The sequence below is a fragment of the Myotis daubentonii genome, chromosome 3, assembly GCF_963259705.1.
Source record: "Myotis daubentonii chromosome 3, mMyoDau2.1, whole genome shotgun sequence".
NCBI classification, from domain to species: Eukaryota; Metazoa; Chordata; class Mammalia; order Chiroptera; family Vespertilionidae; genus Myotis; species Myotis daubentonii.
The window spans coordinates 67,292,718-67,314,723 of NC_081842.1; the positions used below are offsets into that span (position 1 = coordinate 67,292,718).

Sequence of the window (22,006 nt, forward strand, 5' to 3'; positions counted from 1 at the left end):
CATTTTATTCTTCCTTTTAAAGTCTACAATTCAGTGGCTTTTAGTATATTCACCAACACCATTACCTAATTTCAGAACATTTGTGTCACCCCAAAGAGAAACCCATCAGCTGCCCTCTCTTCTCTCCTCCATCCAGCCCCGGGCAACCACAAATCTACTTTATGTTTCTATAGATTTGTCTAATTGGGATATTATATATAAATAGAATCATGCAATATGTGGTCTTTTGTGTCTGACTTCTTTCACTTAGCATAATATTTTCAAGGTTCATCTATGTTGTAGCATGTATTAGCATTTCATTTCTTTTAATCTTGAGTGAACATAACGTTTTCAATTCTCCTGGGAAGATGGGCAGTTTTATAATATACTAATTTGCTCAACAAATTTTTATTGAGCACCTATTCTGGGCTTGGCACTGTTTTAGGTACAAGAAATATAGTAGTGAACAAAAAAAAAAATCTTTGCCCTTATTTATGTTCTAAATAAGTCTTAAAAAGAAGAAAAAGTAAAGTATATTATAAGCTAAATGGTGATGGTGATATCCTATATAATAAAAGGGTAATATGCAAATTGACCCTAAAGGCAGAACAACTCATTGCCTGATGGCCACCCGCGGTGGGGGCAGGGCTGGTGAGTGGACGGGAACAGCCGGCCTCTTGGTCCCTTCCCCCAGCTGTCAGGCACCAATCACCTGGTGGCGAACAGGGAACCAGGGGTGGGTGGTGGCAGGTGGTGGGGCCAGCTACAGGCAGCTGGGGAAGATGGCCCTGACCACAGGCCAGGCCTAGGGACCATATCCATGCACGAATTTCATGCACTGGGCCTCTAGTGTACTATAAAGAAAAATAAAGCAGGTAAGAGGCACAGGAAGTGCCTCTGATGGGAAGTTGTAAATGGGATGGCCCATGCCTTCCTGAGGAGGTGACATTTGAGCAAAAGCCTGAAGGAGGTGAGGGAGTGAGCATGCAGATAGCTGAGAGATGAGCCACCGAACAGAGTAACAACTGCAAAGGTCTTGAGGTGGGAGGGTGGCTATTGAGCTCAGAAACATTAAGGAGACCAGTGTGGTAGGAGTAGAATTTGGGAAAGAGAGTAGTAGCAGACAAGAGCAGATAAGCCTGATTATGTGGGGCTGTTATACTGAGTGAGATGGGAGACCACTGAAGGGTTTTGAGTAGAGAAGAGACATGATCTTTTGTCGGTTTTAAGAGGATCAGTTTGGGCTAGTATTTTGTCTCTAGGACAGAGAATACTGCTCTTTCTTAGTTTATGGTGCCCTTAGTATCTTAAGACACCCCTAGGCCAAAAGAAATATCTAACACTTTCATTTATTAAATAGTTAGGTTCAAATAACTTATGAAGTATTTGTCTTAACTTATGTGCTATTTGAAAAAAATGATGCATGTAAATTGATAGAAAAAGTCATATTTTTATTTGTGATGAAATAACCACAATTATTTACTATTGGAATATGTATACCTAGTGGGCATTGCACAGCTTCTGAAAGCTTGGAATCATATTGGACATCACTCTTATTTCCTGTTCCGCAATAATTTTTATGCAGCATTGCTTTTTAGCATAGCAACTACTAAAACCCAGCCTTGTGAATATATGGCATAATCAAAAGGAACATATCTTGGTCTAATGTGAACTGCCTCAAGCTAGTAGTTCACTGGTACCTCACAGAACACTTGTGTTTCCCTTAAAAATATGAAATGTCCTGTGGGGCCCCTATGAGTTCACTGTGTTGCCCCAAGGTGCCTCCGCCTTGTTTGGGAACAGTATAGGGCTATATTCTAGGTGGTTAAACACTGAAGCAATGTATTACAGACAGGAGTTATTGGGAAAATTCAGGTGAGATAGGACAGCGTGGTCTAGATTGGAAGTGGAAAAAGTTGTGAAAAGTGACCAAATTCTGAATATATTTTGAAGGCAATCAGTAGGATTTGCTGATGGCTTGGATATGGAGTAAAGGAGAAGATGTAAGAGAAGAGTTCAAGGTGATTCAAAGTTTTGGCCTGGGCAGTCAGAAGGGTGGAGCTGTTATTGATGAATTGGGGAGGGTCACAAGGAGTTTGGTTTTGTGCATGTTAAGTTCGAGAAGCCTCTGTCAGTTCTAGGTGGAGATGTTGAGTAGGCCATTGGATATATGAGTGTGGAATTTGGGCGCTGCCATCTTGTGGCTGTGGGTGCCGCCATCTTTGAGGGTGTGGTGGTCAATTAGCATATTCCCTCCTTATTGGCTGTGGGCGCCACCATTTTTGAGGGTGGGGCAGTCAATTAGCATATTCCCTCCTTATTGGCTGTGGGTGCTGCCATTTTGTGATGGTGTGAGGGTCAATTAGCATATTCACTCTTTATTATATAGGATATGACCATAAATGTTTATAGTGCTCATGTTTATCACTTTAAAAGCCTGTGTTATATTCTGTTTAGTTTCCTGCATCTGATATAACTGTCTCTTGGGGGTAGTTTGAGTCAATATCATCTATATAAAAGGTTTTGTAAGTTGAAAGCCTTATAAAAAGGTTAATTCTTATTGTTGTAGCATGTATTTATTAATTAATAATATTCCATAGTTTATTTAACAATTCCTCTATCATGAGACTTTTAAAATATTTATAATTATGTATTCTTATGAATGTATTATTTTAGTATTTGAATGAAAGTCAGAAGTTCCTAGAGTATTTAAAATAATGATATAGTTATACAAATCTAGGTGATGATTTGATGTCTGACATGCCAACAATGTTATTTCATTCTTTTTTTGCTAGGCGAGACTTCAGCAGTATATGGTCACAACAGATGAGCAGCTTATATCGATCACACATGCCATTAAGAGCTGTCCAGTGATAAATAACAACCAGGCAAGTCTGGCAGCAGAGAGGGGAGCCACGAGTAGTAGAATTATGGACAATCCAGGTGAGTGGGTCTTATTATTCCAGATTGGCATTAAACTATTTATAGAGTAAACAAATGAACAAAACCAGAAACTGATAAGGGGTTATTGCATATATAACATTGTCACCACTGTAATTGCTGCTAATATTTATTGGATACCTGTTCTATGTCAGATACTTTTAAAGTGTTTTACATGTATTATTTTATTTAATCCTCATAATAGTCTTATAAGGTAGATGTTATTGTCCCCATTTTTCAGATGAGAAAACCAAGGCCTAGCGAGGGTTGGCAACTTAGCAAAGTCACACAAATAAAGAGTAGCAGAACTAGCTTCCTAGACCATGGGAAGGACTTAATGCCAGTACTTTTAATCATGGTGCCTCAGGCTCAGGTGGAGAAGAAATGGTCTTGGGAAGAAACAGAAAACACTGAACTTTAGAAATTCATAACTTTTGTTTATTGGGTAATGGTTTGAAAACCTTTTTTACCTCATGTGCCATAGGTTGAATAGAACATTTAGGCTTTTTCATGTTTTTTACTTCTAAGTAATACTTTGATGAGTATCTCTGTGTGGAAAGTGTTTATGCATTTCAGAGTGTTTCCTAGGGAGAGATTCTAAGAAGTGGCTGACTAAAATTTAATATGCATGAGATAAACCCCATGGCTAGATATCAGGTCCTAAGGGCTTGAGGTCCTCAGTACTTTTCTCAAAAACAGCCACTTCTTCCCAGTGCTGGCCCCATAGGAACTACCCGGTGAGTTCCTGCTAAAGGAGGCCGCCTGATTTTGCCCTCTGTGGAAATGCTTTGAAGTATACATACCTAAACGTGCCAGCGTTCCTTGATGTACTAATGGCCTCTCATCTTCTTCAGAGGCTTCAGTTGTCAATGCTAATGTCTCCATGCCATTGATGTTTCGAGGGGAAGAAGTGCGTGAATTCCCACAGGAAGACTTGCCTGTTAAACTATCTCAAGTGCCAAACCCTCCAGATAGTGTGAATCTGGCCAACAATTTTCCAGCACACATATTTGAGCCAGCTGTGTTGTTAACACCACCCCGGCAGAAGAGCAACTCAGAATTCTCTCCTCTGCAGGATGGTAAGCAGGCTTCTTCTAAAGTTACATGGTAGTTGTTTTTTATGCTTCATATATGTAATCCATGTGTGCATCATTACCTGATAAACAGAATTAAAAAGATATTGATTACCATACATCACCTTTAAGCCGAAGGAGGATGGGGTGGTTTACATCATGTATGCTATGCCTATGGTGAAATGTGACATTGAGTTTCATTACATATCTGTTCCATTAGGCATTATAAATGTTAAGCTCAAATCAAGGGATCAAAGCCCTCCACATTAAAACATGGAGTGAGGGGAATCCCATTTGTCCCTATGGTCCAGGGCATGGGGAAGAGTAAGAAACAAGAGGAGACTGTTCTCTAAAGAGTAATGAATGTTTAACTAAGGAAAGGTGAGAGCCATGACCTGAGGGATTTTATAAGTCAGATCTGGTTATTAACCTCTTTCTCATCAACACTTTAGCTCAGTCAGTTGAGGGAAATTGGTAATGAAAGTCTGTGGACAATTAAAAATTGCTTTAGAATCACTTTTGCAGTGCATATATAGAGTTGAAATAAAATTTCTAAAAAATTATTAATACTTAGCTCATAGATTTTTACAAAATCACAAATAGGATTTTTATTTGTCACCATTAAAAGTCTGAATTTTAAACAGGTTCTTGGACTAGGGGCTCATACCCATCAGTTTGTTCAGCTTCAGCACCTGTCTCATCCCAGTGGCTTTTCCGGAATTGCTTCCTTCACCGTGAAGCTCCATGAGTTTTCCCAACTCTAACTTGGGCTTCTTCTGCATTTGACTTTCTAACAAAGACATCGTGGAGTGAATAAATATGTGTTTTCCAATGCTATCTGGAATCATTTTATTGACCACTTCTTTCAAGTTATTTGCACTCTCGGGTCTTGATGTCTATCATCTTCGTCCAGATTTGGCAGACTTGTTGATGCTGAGCAAGGGTCTTCTGAATCTGACTTTTGCATTTTCTAGTAAAACCAACACAGACTAGATGAAGCAAATAACCATTGGTAGTCTTGACATCAACATGAGCTTTAATCACCATCTGCCTTTTTTTTTTTTTTTTTTTTTTTAACCAGGAAGCACATTTTGTCATGGGTAAGATCCATGCCATGGAAATTAGTCAGGCAGTTTTGCCCTGAACATCCTCAAAAATTAGCTTGGATTTTCTAAATGCCACTTCATCATTTTGCAGATCAGCGAGGCTTGCTTCAAAAACACGACCCTTGAGACCATCAGATGCGATTTTGGTTCCTTGAGCTCTCGTGACTAGTGTTTTTGTAGTATTTCTTATATTGAACAGAGCTGGTCCTTTCACATCACACCAATCTTTCTGGGATCACCCACTTCCTTCTTGGCTGCCTTTTTGTCGCCTTTCGGAAGGTGCTGTTCAGAGAGCCAAAAGGGCCCTTGGCTCACAGATTCTTAACTTGGATTTCATGTATGGTCTTCAGAATCTCCATGGATTGCTTCATTGTTTGGAAAATTATATTTATTTGTCCACATGTGCATTTTCTGGAGCTATAATCATTTCATTTTCCAAAGAGTTCTTCAATCAAAAACTACTTTAGACTTTCAGGCAAAGTTTTTAGAAAAATGTTATTTAGCCCTGATTTGACTAAATTTTTGTTTCTTTAATTAGAGTATTTATTTTCTTCTGTAGGAGGACAGAAGAATAACATTTATTGTCATTGAGACATATAAATTTTGTCAGATTTTCTGTATTTTGATGTATGTTCCCAATAGAGGATTTGAAAAGCCCATAAGGGTTAAAGAAAATGACAAGTCTTTGCCATTATAAGATTTGTTTGACTAGCTGTGAGGTATAGGGCTAATACTTTTTATACCTTTTCTGGACTTCAGTTTTCCTATCTTTGCATTGAGAGGATTTTCCTTTATTTTTAATATCCCTCCAGCTCTATAATTCTTTGATTTGATATTTCCTCTTTAGAGGGCTACAGAATATTATTAACTGGCTAACTTTAGGAAATATGATATCAAATCTGATTTCTGTTCAAGTTAGACTTTCATTTCTTAAAGTAATTTTTCAAATGTGTGCATCTTATTAAAAGGCTTATCTAATGATCTCTTTTGAGATACTGTAAATTGTTTTTCATTGGCGATACTAAAATATCCTAATATTTTTTAAAGAAACAATTACTATAAATATTTTTACTCTGATTGCAAATAAACAAAATGTTCGTTAAAGCAAATTATATTGACATAGACCACATTTTGTTAGTATTTGCAGTGGGTTTTGTGTGGAAAATAACATGGCACATTCCTTTTGCAGTGTGCAGATAGAACTATCCTTGAATCTGTATTCTGAAATGGTAGAGTTTTATTATCATATTTTCAGCATTTTGTTCAGAATGCTTACATATAGAGAACTTTTTAGTTAAATTGAACATATGGATACAAATGGGAGATACATAAGGCCCTTAATCAGGGTTCAGCTCTCTGTCCAGTAGGACTTTCTGTTATGATGAAAATGTTCTGTATCTGCTCTGTTCAGTATGGTAGCTACTAGCCAAGGGTGGGGCTGTTGAGCACCTGAAATGTGGCCAGTGACTGAGGAACGGAATATTTTATTTTATTTTAGTTAATTTAAATTTGAATATGAATAGCCACATGTGGCCAGAGGCTACCATACTGGAGAATGTTGCTCTAGAATTTTCCATCATAAATATTTCCTTTAGCTATTAACTTATCTCTATTTTTGTTTAATGCCACGCTTGAAAGACTAGTATAAATATATATATATATATATATATATATATATATATATATATATATATATATACTGTTTTCATTTTCTTATATTCCATTCCTTCTTTATTTTAAAGTGTTAGTTCTAATTCCTATTTGCATGTGGCTAAGGGAAAAAAAGCATATACAGGGATCTCTTCCTCACACACCTCTTGACCTACCCAAGAGGCAATCATTTTTATCCCAATTTAATTTCTGTTTATCTGGAGGGGCTCTCCATAATTAATATAAGACATTTTTACATCTCTGGCTGCTTCATTTCTATCTGCTTTGCTCGCTTCCTATCCTTTACCTGACTCTAAATGTTAAGTTCTTCATGTCTTGATATTGTTTTTCCCCTCACTCTATTCTTTCTCTCTGTGTAATCTCACTCATTCTCATGGCTTCCAGTATTTTCTATCTGCCAGAGAATCCCAGTTTTGAACATAATGCACCTTAAACTTGCACGTTCAGAACTGAATTTTTGATACTCAACCTTCCCCCAAATCTGTTCTTACCTTCTCCATCTCAGTGCATGGCATCACCTTCTATTCAGTTGTGCATGCCATGATCTTACTCCCCATTTCCAGTTCATCATTTCCGTTCTATTGCCAAAATACTTCCCCAATTTATCTACTTCTCTCTGTCTTTATACCAACATACCTTAGTCAAAGCTACCATTGTCTGTCTTCTAGATTACCACCGTTGCTTATTGCTTTCTTCCATCCTGGATCTTCCAGTTATCCACAACATTTAAGAAATGTAAATTGAGTCATTGCCAAACCTCCTGCAGTCTATTGTTCTTGGATTAAATTGGAAAATTCCAAACGTGGCTTAAAGAGCTCTGCAAGAAATGGCCCTGCACACCTCTCCAGTCTCATCCGTTTCCAGTTCCTCTCGTTGCTATGCTACAGCTAGCCTGGCCTCCTTTCTTTGCTCTCTCCTATTTTGAGGCTTTCACATATGTTGTTCCCTGCCTGTAATGTTATTTGCTCTACCTCTGCCACATACGTAATTGTTTAAAATGTTTACTTCCTCGGAGATGCCTGTCCTGACCACCCTCAGTTTACATTGTTATCTTTACTGTTCTCACCCGCAAGATTCCCAGGTATGAGTTAATGTAATGTGGAAATGTGCACTTGGCAGGTGGTTTTCCACAGGCATACCGATTAAGCTTTAAGGTATATCAAAGCTTAATTACTAATTTAGCTACTAATTTATTTCTGTTTTGTTTAATTAACTACTCATGAGTAGATAAAGTCTTCATGCTTGATTGTTAGTGGTGGCATTGCAGGCCAATTTAGACCTTCGGAAACCAACTCCTTCTGTTCAAATACTTATCTAACTACCATGATGGGCTAATGAGATGATTACACTGCCAAACTATGGCTAAATGATACATGTTTGTTATTTTAAAATTTTATCTACAGTATTGAGGAGGACCGTTCAAACTCGTCCTGCTCCACGAATTCCTCCAACTGTGGAAATAATTGAGAAGGAGCAAAATTGGGAAAAGAAGACCTCACCGCCCAGCACAGATATTCAGAATTCAAGCGACGAGAGTCATCTCTTCACCCAGAGGTGGAGGGTCTCTCACATGGGAGAAGATTTGGAAAACAAAACCGAGGCTCCTTTTGTCAACCTCTCACAGCCCCTGAGCAATTCCCTCTCAAACACTCAGCAACCCAGAAACCCTGCATTCTCAGAAGAGCCCCCAGTACAGGGGGATGGGCAACAGCTTAGAGCAGATGAGGCATTACTACAAAGAAAGAACATCATGGCCCAAATTGCTGAGTTGACACTGCAGAATTCAGCTATCAGGGCTCATCTGAATAATATTCTTTGGCCAGGGGGAGAGCAAGGGGATGGACTTCGGGAGTTAAACAAACAGGAGACAAGTCATACAAGCAACATGAGTGCTGTGAGTACCAGTTAAGGACTGACTATGGACATATAGGAAATTAGGTCCATTGCTGGAGCATCTTAAAGCACTTCTTTCCAGGATATCTCTGAGGCTGTGCTAGATGGCTTATGCCTGGTCGTGTCCTCATCACAAGAGAAGTAGAAGTTATTTGTCAGTTTCTATCTCAGATACAGTAAAAGAGGACAACATAAAATAAAAAAGAGGAATGAATGAGGAAAATAGGATGAAGGTAAAATGTAGCAAAGCTAAAATTAGGCTAGGAATGAAGTTTTAAATGTAACATGCAGAATTAATATGACTTAAAAATTTGCCACACAACTACATTTTAATTGAAAGCATTTTTACTCTTAAAGGGGCTCATAAAAAAGAATTATGTGTAGTTGGCCCTCAACTCATGAATAGTTAATATTTTAGGACACAGAATGCATTTTGCTATAGAAATGATTTTAAAGTCAGACTTTAATGTACATATAGATCATCTGGGATCTTGCTCAAATGCTTTTTCTGATTGAATAGGTCTGAGGTAGGCCCTGTGCATTTCTAGTAAATTCCCAAATCATGCCAGTCTAAAGGCTATACTTTGAGTAGCAAAAGTCTGAATATTATAGTGCAAGAATTTTGTAAGTTAAATAAGCTGTGGGCTAACATGGTAACTTGGACCTTCATTTCCTTATTTGTGGGAGAAAAGGGATCCTAAGTTCCAATTGGGGAGAGTTTATAACCTACATTCTTCCCCTGGTCCCAGTGATGGGAGAAGCTTCCTTTTACTTTATTATGAGCCAGAGAGGCTCCTGTCAGGCTTCTGATAGGGACAGGACAGTGCTGGAGCAGTTGTTAGGGGCAGGCAGGTATCCTGGGTTAGGCGTTTCAGGGGTAATTGCTTCCACGAGGACTTTATCAGTAGTGGGTCATGTGCATCCAGGAGGAAGGTCAGGAGGTGGGAGATGGTAGGTTAGGGGTACACGTCTGTCAGCACTGGCTCATGGGCAGTCAGGGTAAGATGGGTCTTGATTCACAGAACTAGTAGTCAGAAGGGTCTGGCAGGAGAGGAGCCGGGAAGGAGTATTAGGAGTGGGCAGTAGCCTCGGCACAGGTGTGTTATAAGTATAAACTGCCTCAATTTTGAGTCATGGGAGACATTGTTGTTGACAGAGTTTTGAAGATGATTGGAAATAGGCAACGTCTTAGTTTAAAAATGGCAGCAAAGTTAAAAATTGATTTTGCCTCCTTTTCTAATTAGTATATAAATCAGGCTAAGGCACTAGCTGTCTTGAGTGAGATATCTTAGGCCAGAAGTGGCCTGGGGAGGCTGACATATGGTCAGAAAGAATGATAAGGGTCCTAGAAATCTTTGCCAAATAATTCATGGTGCATGAATGGAGATTATAATTATAGAATCATCTCTTTCAACTACAGCAGATCCTTGTGACTCAGACCCCAGATCTGGTATTCATATGTATGTTACTTAGAAGCCAGGTCTTTAGAAGTAGTCTTTGCTCATGTGATCTTTTGTGTAGTTCAGCAAACACTAAGAGATGCAGGAAAACTTTGTCCCACAGACACTCTCAATGGACAGAGAGACTAGAGGACACGTAGCACCAGTATTAGAAGAATTGGCATCCCTTTGTTTTAGCCCTAATTTTTCAATTAAGTGACTTGTAAATTTTGTTTTTAGTCCACTATTCAAGTCTGCACACAGCAAGGGCTATGAACACTAACTTGCTGGCTCTTAGTGGAAGTTTATTTTTACAGACAGTCAAAATTGTTTGGATTGTTTTTAATATGGAATTTTTGTCTCTTTTTTTAAAGACTTTTCCAGCAACACGGCCTCTAACACCAAATAGCATGGAGGAGCGGATTGCAGAACTGAACCGGCAGAGTATGGAGGCTCGCGGAAAGCTCTTGCAGTTAATAGAGCAGCAAAAACTTGTTGGTTTGAATCCTTCCCCTCCACCGACATCACCTATTCAGTCACCTCTCAGAGCTTGGACTGATTGGCCACAAATTCCTGATTTAAAAGGTAGACAGTTTAAAAGCTAAGTTTTTACTTTCTTGATTTTGCAAGTATATATTGAACTGAAGGAAATCTCAGAGAGCATATATTTCAGTGCCTTCAATTTACATAGAAAAAAAAGACTAAGTCGCAGAATAAGTGACAGATAGATCTGGAAGGCCGGTCTCCTGTTGGGAAACTCCCCCATGGTGCCTGCAGGAATCTCTGGTGTCTGGGTTCCTAAGTTGCTCTACGTGGAAGTGGACTCATTACAGTCTATAATTTACTGAGCAAAATTATAATTTAGAATTTAATCAGCAAAAAATTAAGTTATCCTGTTAAAATTATGAAAACATTTTAATTGGTAAATTAAGCTTTTTAATCTATTTGTACATTTAAGATGTGAAACACACTAGAGGGGATTCTAAATAATAGAGCAGTAACTGAAAAATTAGTTATTGTAGTGTTCATATGCAAAAGGAACTGATGAGATGAAATGGATCTCAAGTTGCTCTTCAGTCAGAAATTGAATTATGAAGATTCTCAAGGGGTAGGGCTACACAAAGGCTGTGAAGAGACTGATTTTTGGCTTATATGAGAGAGAGTTCTACTTGTCAGGAATAGAAAAAGCTGCATCAGTGAGTGGTGCATTCGCTCAGGTGTTCAGGCATTTGTGTGTTAGAAAGATTCATTGTCCTCTGGCTGGTCAAGGTAAGTTTCCTTTAAGGTATCTGCCAATAAGACTTTTCCTCTCAGAAGTTATTTCCATTTTGAAACTGCAGACTCAGAGAGCAGACTCTTTTGGAGATTACTGATGGGTAATGCATATCCCCAGGGCCCTTCTTCTTTAATTTAGGCTTCTTCAGTTGATAATTTTGTCTACTGTTCTTCGTAGTCACTAAGTCTAGATGCAACTCCTAATAAGAATGAATAAATTAAATCACTCAGAATGTATGAACACCTACTATGTGCCTGCTATGCTCTGGACACTGGGGATACCACATGGAAGAGGACAAGTCCTTGCCCAGATTGACAACTTCAGTAGTCAAGTTGAGGAGCAGGCCATAAACAAATAAGCAAATGAATATATGAGATAATGTCAGTTAGTGCTAAGTACAATGAAGAAAAAGCAGATTCCTTTTAAGAATAATTTTGTGATTAAATAAGACATCTGTTTCAATAGATTTTTAAGGTAAAACTATTTTCGTTTGTTATCTCATTTTGTCCCCAACACACCATGAGAGTAGACAGAGTTGATATCATACTTGTTTGATGAATAAGTAAACTGAGGTGTAAATAGGTTATATGATTTGTCTGAAGTTCTAAAGCAAATTGGTATTTTGCACTTGTATTCTTGCCATTCTAGTGGTTATATTCTTAAGATATTCTTTTTTTTAAGTAAAATTCTTGGTTTCACAAGAAACCACTGTGGGTTATAATTATAAAGTAAAAACTCTATGCCATAGAACCTCTTTGTTTTCTAGGGTAACCAAGGGATATGTAAATAGGGTAGGTTTCATTACCACCTAAAGCTCAAAATCACTGGTTTTAAGTAATGATTTATGGGAGCTTTGGCAAAACTGACTGGGATGGACATAAAGTGTTCCATTAGTAAATAGTAAATATCTGTTGATTGATAACTTACTTCTGAAATATTGAAAAGGTACATAATATTACCATTGGCCAGGTGAGCTCTTCATCTATTTAAGTCTTCCGTAAGAGTGATGTAAAAGATTTAGAAGATTTAAAATTTTACTAAAAGACTTCAGATTTTCTCTTCTTTTCTTTTTTTTTGGGGAAAACTTTAGATAAGCTGCTTTTGACAAATATCTCAAGATCTTTAGGACTAGCTCTTCACTTCCAGATCTGACATGATACCACTTGTCTGAAGGTTCTGGCTCTCTGACTGGCATGCTACTGAATTGACACTAACACTAAAGTTTTTTCTCACAGCTCATTTAAAAAAAATTCCTCCAAGTGTATCTGTGGGCCATAATGATAAAAATATAGAAAGAACCTCCAAATTTATAATATTGAAATCTGCAGTAAGACAGAAATCATTACATTTTTAATTTTTATTTTAATGAAAGGTAATGGAATAATGTTTATTTTTATATTTTAGAAGGAGGAAAGAGGACAATTGAAATATCTGTTCCAGGAGCAGAAGCCCCAGAAACCTCGAAATGCAGTACTGTCTCTCCTATCAGTGGAATAAATTCAAGAAGGTAGGGTTACAATGGTAATAGTTACTTTTAAAAAAAACCAAGAATATGGTATCTGTTTTATTCTCTTTGTGAGAAAAGGAAGTGCATGATATCTGACTTAGGTTCAGGCAGACTCACCGATGAAAAGAAAATAAAGTAGTCGGTGAGGAGAATTTTGGGGGGAAAGGAGAAGCATGAGGAACAAGCCTTCAATGAGTAGAAAGCATGGGTTGGCTATTGAGTAACAAAAATGGGATAAGAGCACATATATAGAATGCTTTATGGGTGACAAAATTGGGAGATACTATGTGACAGGGTGGGTAAATTAACCACTGGTATTTTCCTCTCATATTAAAATGAAACTGAAGTTCATAGAGCTACCTGTGTGATTTGCCTACATGTGTCACGTGTTGATAATGGTGACACTAGGGATGGACCTACCTGGCTTTCTGTCTCCGCTGCATGCCTGCTGTTGCCCTGCATTCTCCAGGTCTTGTTTCTCTTCCACTGCCTGGGCCTTCTTCACCCCTGCACACCCTTTTCCCCCTTAAATGTTCTAAACTTGTTAGTGTGATACTGTAATGGTGGATACATGATACTGTACATTTGTCAAAACCTATAGAATATATAACACGGTGCATGGGCCCTAACGTAAACAATAGATTTAGTTAATAATAATGTATCAGTGCTACAGTTGTAACAAATGTACCACACTGGTATGAGGTATTCATAAAAGGGGAAACTGGGAGGAGGGGTTGAGGAATATATTGGAACCCTTGGATCTTTATACTAAGTCTTTCTGTAAATCTAAAATAACTCTTAAAAAAGAAAAGCCTATTAATTTTTTAAAAAGACTTAGCTTGGTGAAAATACATTGCAAATAATTTACCTTCTTTGGATCTAAGTCAGCCATACTTTCTCAAGCTTGTGCCAGTATTGAGAATTGTCAGTCTTACATAATTTTTGAAGATTAATAATGACAGATTACTCTCTCCCTTTTATTCCTCGCAAATAGATCTTCAGGGGCTACTAGTAATTCTTGTTCTCCATTAAATGCCACCTCAGGAAGTGGGCGATTCACACCTGTTAATCCAAGAGCAAAGGTATATGATGAAATGTAATTGTGAAATGTGTACCATATAGGGGCAGGAGGGCAGGGGTGAAAGGTGGCTATTTTTAGTGATTTCCATTTGTGTGTGTGTGTGTGTGTGTGTTTTTATTAATTTCAGAGAGAGGGAGGGACAGGGAGAGAGATAGAAACATCTATGAGAGAGAAGCACCCCCTACTGGGGATCAAGCCCAAATCCCAGGCATGTCTCCTGACTGGGAATCGAACCAGTGACCTCCTGGTGCCTGGGGCAACGCTCAACCAGCTTAGCCACAATAGCTGGGCAGTGATTTTCATTCTTTATTATTATTCATGCTATTCTAAAGATGATATAAAAATGTGAGAAGAAAAGATATATTAATTTACCTTCATTAGAAAAACAAGCCATATACTACTTTTGTTTTCTAGGATAACTAAGGAATAAGAAAGTTATAGGATTTTAACAATCTTTAAAGACTGGAAATTACTGGCTTTAGGCAGAGCTTCCCAAATAGTGTGGCAGGCCTTGAAGGTGTGCCTTGAACACCTTGTAGGTATACTGAGATACTAGTGCCCAGTCCTTGCTGTGGCTGGGTGGGGCTTGGGATAGTCACTCCTGAGGTGGTCACTTTCCATGTCATTTTACCCCAATGCGCCATATCTGAGGTCCCCCAAGGTACAGAGTTATGCACAAAGAGTAAAAAAAAGTCTTACATATTTTTGATGTGTTCTGATTTACTATAGGATTGTATAGAAACTAAGCATCTTAAAATATATCCAATTTTTTTTGCAAAAGGCATTTCTCTGTGTTGGTAATACAGCAAAATATAGTTCGTCTGAGTGTTTGGTCATAGCAAATTGTGAGAATATCTTTCAAATCACAAACATTACATTTGCAAATTTGAGCTAACAGCTCTCTGATACAGGGGAAAATCTTTGCTGTTCTTATTACCAACTTTAGTAATTAGACCAAATAGTGAATGTTTCAATTAACTGAGTACTTGCAGCCCAAATTAATTGATAGACTCATATATCTCAATTGTCCAACACTAGATGTGCCCTTTGCTGTTTATTGTATTCTAAAAAAGCTTTAAACTATTTTGTATAATTTGCTCTTAGTTTCTGGAATTTATTAGAATTGAATTTACAAAATCAAATGACTGTTATTTTTAAAAGTTACACATATGATTTGTATAAATACTGGATTTATCTTAAAAAAAAATTAGGTCTCCTAAATCAACAAGGATACCAGTTGACCAGGGGATCAGTTATTTATGAGTGTCCGTTGGAAATAAAAATTGCCAGTAGCAATTTACTTTTCAGTACCACTCAGTGACATAGGGTAACGTTGATTCTGTATACTTGAATGGTCTCCTGTTTCTGATTACTTCCTAAGCCCTTTCTGCATCTTTGTTCAACAGATTGAGAAACAGAGTGAAGAAGGCTGGTTTGCTCTCTCCACCCACGTGTCATAAGTGAGGTCAGATTTGACCGGTTGTTTCCAGTGGTATATTCTTGAGCTTCCGTTCCCCTTTCCCTGCGTTCAAGTTTTTGTCCTTCTTTCAGCTAAAACCTACAGAGACCCTGTGACTTTGTACAAATAGAACAAAGAAATAAAGCAATTATTTTATTTTTGACCTTTCAAATAGATTTTCAACAACGAACCAACCTGCAACCTCCTGCAAATAAAATGTTGACTATAGGGAAATTAAAGTTTCATATGCTAGTAATTTCCTAAGTACTTTAAGGTTTTTCTTTCTACTTCTTTTTTAATCCTCATCTGAGGATATTCTTTCCAGTGATTATTTTTTTAAAAAAGAGAATGGAAGGGAGACAGTGGAGGGGGAGAGAGAAACAAAATCGCCAGAGAGACAAATGGTTTGGTTGCTTCCCGCTCACGCTCTGACGGAAGGGTGGGGATCAAACCTGCAACCAAGATATGTGCCCTTGGCCAGGAATTGAGCTCTTGACCCTTTGGTCTGTGGGCTGATGCTCTAACTTAAGGTTTTTCTTGAGTAATATATTATTACATTTATCGTATTTATTCAGGTTTTTTTTAGTGTAGTATATCTTAAATGTTGATCTATTTAATTTTTATTTTTACTTTCTGAAGAACTTAGTTGCTTTGCATATAACTTACAATAAAATGCCTTTGTGTGATTAAAGTCTGGCTTTCAGGAAAGTTTAACACCCCTTTGGTTTTTTATTTTGGGGAAGTCTCTGTAGTCTATTACTTTTCCTGCTAAGTGGAATGTGCAGCTTTCAAAAGTAGACATGGGAGTATTTGTTTATATTTGCTTCAGCAGGTAAGAGTGACTCTATGTATTGTAAAATTCCTATGTAGTCTTTAAATGTGAAAGTGCCATCAATAATGCTAATGTATACAAAATAAATAATGATCATAGAGCTCAAATGTCTAAATGCAGTAACACTGATTGATTTGTATATTTAGTGTTTGAAACAGAATTGAATATAAAACATTGCTATCAATTTTCCCAGCCCTTAATCTACTAAGCACTCTGGGTAGGTCTTTCTTCAGGGCACCGGTTTGGCTCTCAGATATTGGTTTCTATTTTAAACTTGGTTTTTGAATTATTCCTTGGCTGTATAACAGGAATTTTCAACCTAAGTGAGGTGGTTATGGGGTGGGGGAAGCACGTCGAGACTGCGTACTTGGTGAACATTCTCCGGTAAATACCTTCCCTTCTCCTGCATTGCGGTCACTGTTCTAGGAAGTGTCCTATGCAGCTTTCATTTGGGCTTCATTGTTGTGGTGACCAATAATAATATTATTTTCTTCTGGTATCATTAATTTTATTTACATTAAGTCATCTGTATTCATTTGCATTACTGCAGATTCTTCTATCCATATTGCACTTTTTGAAACTTAGTACTTAATAAATACTATCCCTGTCTGGGATGCAAACCATTTTAGTGTTATTCCTTATATTACTGAAATGCCAAGTTACCTGCTTGGCTTGTGAATGCATTCTTTTTTTTTTTTTTTAAATCCTCAATTGAGGACATTTTTCCATTGCTTTTTAGGGAGAATGGAAGAGAAAGGGAAAGACAGAGAGAAACATCGATGTGAGAGAAATACATTGATTAGTTGCCTCCTGCACACACCCTGCCTGACTAGGGTTTGGGCTGGGGAGGAGCCTGCAACCGAGGTATGTGTCCTTGACCAGAATTGAATTCAGGACCCTTTGGTCCGCAGGCCCACTGAGCCCAACTGGCTAGGGCAGTGAATGCATTCTTTTGACATGCATTTTCCTTGTTCTCCAACTAGTTGGCTCTTTATTCTCCCTCTCCCTTTATATTCCTATAAACCTCAATAGCCATGATTCTTAACTTTGGGAGCATTTTAAAAAATGCCAAATTGACAACCCCAGGGGCTTGTTGAGGCTTTGGCAGCTATTTTTAAAGGCTCAAAGTGATTTAATGTGAAGGCAGAGTTGAGAAAGATTGCAAAAAACATTTACCACAGCTCACTGGCAAACTGTGGGACTGGCATTTAAGTATCCACCTTGTCAATGTTTGTCTTTGATACAAATGTAGATTGAAGAAACTGCAAGAATATTAGATACAGAGAAAAGAGCCTTTTTTTCTTAGACCTAAAGCAGTGCTTCTCAACTTTGGCTACCATTAGAATCATCTGGGACCTTCTAAAATTCCTAATGCCCAAGTCTCGATACATATCAAGTAAATTAGAATCTTTGGGGGCAGGACACAAACATCAGTATTTTTTAAAACCTAAGATGATTCTAGTGTACAGCCAACTTTTGGAAATATCATTACAAATACATTTATTATCCCCTAATCTTGAATTGGTGCATGCTTGGTTTAATTTAAAACATATATATATATATATATTTTGATTTTAGAGAGGAAGGGAGAGGGAGAAAGAGAGAAAAACATCAATGTTGAGAGATAATCACTGATCAGCTGCCTCCTGATGCCCCCCACTAGGGATTGAGCCTGCATCCCAGTGACCTCCTGGTTCATACGTCAATGCGCAAGCACTGAGCCATGCTTAATTAACAGTTCAGTTGCTTAAAAGCCCTCTTTATCAGCTTTCAGAGCCAACTGCATCAGTGGGTCTCAAAGTCTGACCCCCTAATCGGCAGCGTCAGCAGCAGCATCACCTGGCTCATTTCTTTTACAGAGTCTTTGAATATCTATTCTGAACTGTCCTTGAATATATATTCTGAAACTAGAGGCCCGGTTCACGAGATTAGTGCACTCAGAGGAGGAGGGTCCCTCAGCCCGGCCTGTGCCATTTCACAGTCCGGGAGCCCTCAGGGGATGTCTGATTGCCAGCTTAGACCTGCTTCCCGCGGGGAGCGGACCTAAACTGGCAGCCGGGCATCCTTAGTGCTGCCGCAGAGGCGGGAGAGGCTCCTGCCACCATTGTGCTCTCCAGCCATGAGCCTGGCTTCTGGCTGAGTGGCGCTCCTCTTGTGGGAGCACACTGACCACCAGGGGGCAGCTCCTGCATTGAGTGTCTGCCCCTTGGTGGTCAGTGTGCATCATAGCGACTGGTTGTTCTGCCATTTGGTCAATTTGCATATTAGCCTTTTATTATATAGGATACGATGGTACTTGTTAGAAATGGAAATTCCTGGGCCCTACTCAGAAACTCTGGTGTCTGTTTTAATAAGCTCTTTCTGTGATTCTGATGCATGCTCACATTTGGAAACCATTGGTCTATAGCAGGGGTGGGCAAACTTTTTGACTCGAGGGCCACAATGGGTTCTTAAACTGGACCGGAGGGCCGGAACAAAAGCATGGATGGAGTGTTTGTGTGAACTAATATAAATTCAAAGTAAACATCATTACATAAAAGGGTACAGTCTTTTTTATTTTATTTTTAGTTTTATTCATTTCAAACGGGCCGGATTCGGCCTGCGGGCCGTAGTTTGCCCACGGCTGGTCTATAGCATTGTGGAGGAGTGAATTCTGCTATATTTGGCTGTCATATACTACATTTATACTTACTTTTAATATTCCAAACTCAGATTACTTGTGTTTCTTGTGTTTAGTCTCAAGGTTTTGCATAACATGTGACTTCTTCTCCAATATGCAATAGAAAGCTGCTAAATCCCTTGCCAAACTTTAATAATATTTATAGTTCTCCAAATTGTAGCTTGAAGAAAAACTAGATCAATAATTGTTAAATCCACAGTTATAGATAGTAAAGTAACTTGGGTTAGCAGAATTTAATAATAATTTACTGTTTACTAAGTGCCAGGCACTATTTTAGCCACTTTACATGACTTCATGACACAGATACTGTTATCCTTATTTTGCAGATGAGGTGCAAGGAGGTGAGTACTCTCTCAAGGTCATCCACTAGGGGGCGGTGGCACTAGAATGGGAACAGAGATAGCCTTTCTCCAAAGCCTGTGCTATGCTGCCATCCTACAGTGTGTATGGCTTGGAAGCATCATAACAATAATAGCTATCTCTTATTGAGCCATTACTGTGTCAGGCACTGTACTAAGCTGCAATATCCCCATTATTTCATTTAAATCTCACAGTAAACCTATGGTTAGTTGTTAAATGCCACCCACCCCTCTTTATACATGAAGAAATTGAGCCCTAATGGTAAAATAAATTGCCCATGTCAGAATGCTTGTAAGAAATAAAGGATTTGAAGTTCTTATTAAAATAATTATTGGGCTTCTAACTTATAGGGAAGAACTAATATAGCGCAGTGGTTAAGGATACAAGTATCGCAATAGGAAAGCCTGGATTCAAATGCCATCTCTGCCACTTGAGCTTTCCCTTGGGCAAATTAATCTCATCTTTCCTATTTGAAGTCAGATAATATATTTTTTTTCCTATAAAGTTGGGAGGATTAAGTGAAATTATACACACACACACACACACACACACACACACATACACACGACCTAACTCACAACAAATGTTCAGAAATGATAACTGCTAGGTTGTAGTGTATAAATAAATACACCATTTTCTCCGTTTCTAGATTTTTAAAGACATTTTGTAGTGAATTGTTTTTCTCTGATTAGCAACTGGACCCAGCACTTTTAATTTCAGGGTATTTCACCTGAAAAGATGTTTGGAGGTTGGAAGAAAACGCTGAACATGTTATTTGAAAATGTAACTAACATGCTCTCTAAAAATAATTTTATCATATGTTCTCTGAATTTTCATACACTCTGGATACACTGCTTAATAATAGCAAGAATAGGTCTTTTTTTTCTTTTTATACTCAAGAATACTTTCTAAAGAGAACACTTGAATGTTACCAATAAATGCATGGTATAAAGTTTTTGGAAAGTTGTTATGTAACATTATGGAAACCAATAAACAAAATGAAATACAGCCATGTTTTTCTTGTCAGTTTTATTGAGAAGTAATTTATATATAGGAAACTACATCATTTAAAGAGAACAATTCATTGGCTTTTGGTAGTTGTAAAAATACACAAAACTATCACAATTAGGACACATTTCTATCATCTCCAAAAGATTTCATCTCTGCAGTGTATCCCTCCCTTTGCTCCAGCCCTAGGCAACCACTGATTTACTTTTGGTCATCACAGATTTGTTTGCATTTTATATAAAGAGAATCATACACTATGCACTATTTTGTGTCTGTCTTCTTCCACTATAATTGAAATTCACCCAAGTTGGGTGTATCAGTTTCTTCCTTTTTAAACTTCCGAGTAGCATTCCATTGTATGCTTATCCATTCACCTGTCAATGGTCATTTCCAGTTTTTTTGCTCTTGTAAATATAGCTGCTACTCAGGTGGAAGCTTTGTACAGACATAAGTTTTTGTTTATCTTGGGTAAAGACCTTGGACATGAAATGGCATGGTATATGTTTAACTTTTAAAGAAACTGCCAAACGGTTTTCCAAAGTGTTGTGCCATTTTACCTTCTCAACAGCAGTGCATGAGAGTCCTGCTTGCTCCACGTCCTTCTACATTTGGAGCTGGCAGTTTAAAAAATTTCACCCACCCCAGTGAGTGTGGGGGGTGTGGCTGTGGTGTGCATCTCCCAGAGGTCTCCTGTTAAGCATCTTTCCATGTGTTTACTGATCACTCATATATCTGATGTGAAGCATGCTAAGTCCCTTGCCCATTAAAAAAAGTTTGGCAGTTTTTTCTTATTGAATTACGAATTATGTTTTCTGGATACAGAGTTCTTTGTCACATATCATTGCCATGTTGTCACCATTTTAAAACTTGTGTTGTAATCAATAACATGAGATATTTTAAAATCAGTTCCAGCTCTGGTTGTACCACAAAGCACTTGAAGAGTAAACTGCTCAACTGCCCAGCGTCCTGCGACCAAGGAGCCCACAACATACAATCTTATGTGCTCTTAAAGGCCAACAGAGATAACATAGTGTAAAATAAGTAGTTAAATAAACCAAACAAAACAAGTCTCCAGAAGTACCTTTGCTCACATTGTATGCGGGAAACGTATTCATACATTTTACGTATTTATACGTCCTACCAGTGTGGTAGAGCGCGGGACACGTATTAATACGTTTTTTATAGACTAGCGGTAGAATGCGGGTAACATAAATACGTAAACTAAAGTTATCGTAATTTTACTGAACGTTGCCATTTTCGCAAAAAATTAGCAAAAATGGCCCGCGCCACCTGTTAGCGCGCGATAAAAACTGCCCGCAAACAATGTGTGCTGCTGATAGCGTACCATCAGGGATCTTTTGGGTCATTCTGTATTACTAGCAGGAACTTCGAAAGTATTCAAAAGTCATGCTGCTTAACAAACCATCCTTAGGATAATTATAATAATTATGTAAATGATATAATAATAAGCTGGTAGAGCGCTGGGCTTTTCTGTTTGGCCTTGAACCTGAGTCACAGACCATGAAATTGCCGGGACCAAAAGGCGAGTGAGACTGCAGGTCCCAGGGACACTACAGCCGAATTTCCCCAAAGAAAGTCGCCTCCGTAGCGCATGCGCTTCAAGGCCGCTCCTCTCCCCGCGGGAGGCGGGGCCGCGTTGCCGCGGTAACTGCAGTAAACGGAGACCTTGGGCAGCTGCCCT

At 38.3% G+C, this 22,006-nt stretch overlaps 1 protein-coding gene across 6 annotated transcripts in view; it reads left to right on the plus strand.

Moving 5' to 3' along the window:
• The window catches only part of SPICE1 (spindle and centriole associated protein 1), a 67,078-nt gene extending 46,774 nt beyond the window's left edge, over positions 1-20,304 (plus strand). For all 6 annotated transcript variants that reach the window (XM_059687822.1, XM_059687820.1, XM_059687824.1 and 3 more), the window contains 7 exons: positions 2,775-2,922; positions 3,774-3,998; positions 8,173-8,663; positions 10,476-10,686; positions 12,782-12,884; positions 13,879-13,966; positions 15,372-20,304. In XM_059687822.1, the coding sequence (XP_059543805.1) occupies positions 2,775-2,922; positions 3,774-3,998; positions 8,173-8,663; positions 10,476-10,686; positions 12,782-12,884; positions 13,879-13,966; positions 15,372-15,425 (1,320 nt within the window). In that variant the 3' untranslated portion in view covers positions 15,426-20,304. The remainder of the gene's footprint in view (positions 1-2,774; positions 2,923-3,773; positions 3,999-8,172; positions 8,664-10,475; positions 10,687-12,781; positions 12,885-13,878; positions 13,967-15,371) is intronic.
• The last annotated feature ends 1,702 nt before the right edge of the window (positions 20,305-22,006 follow it).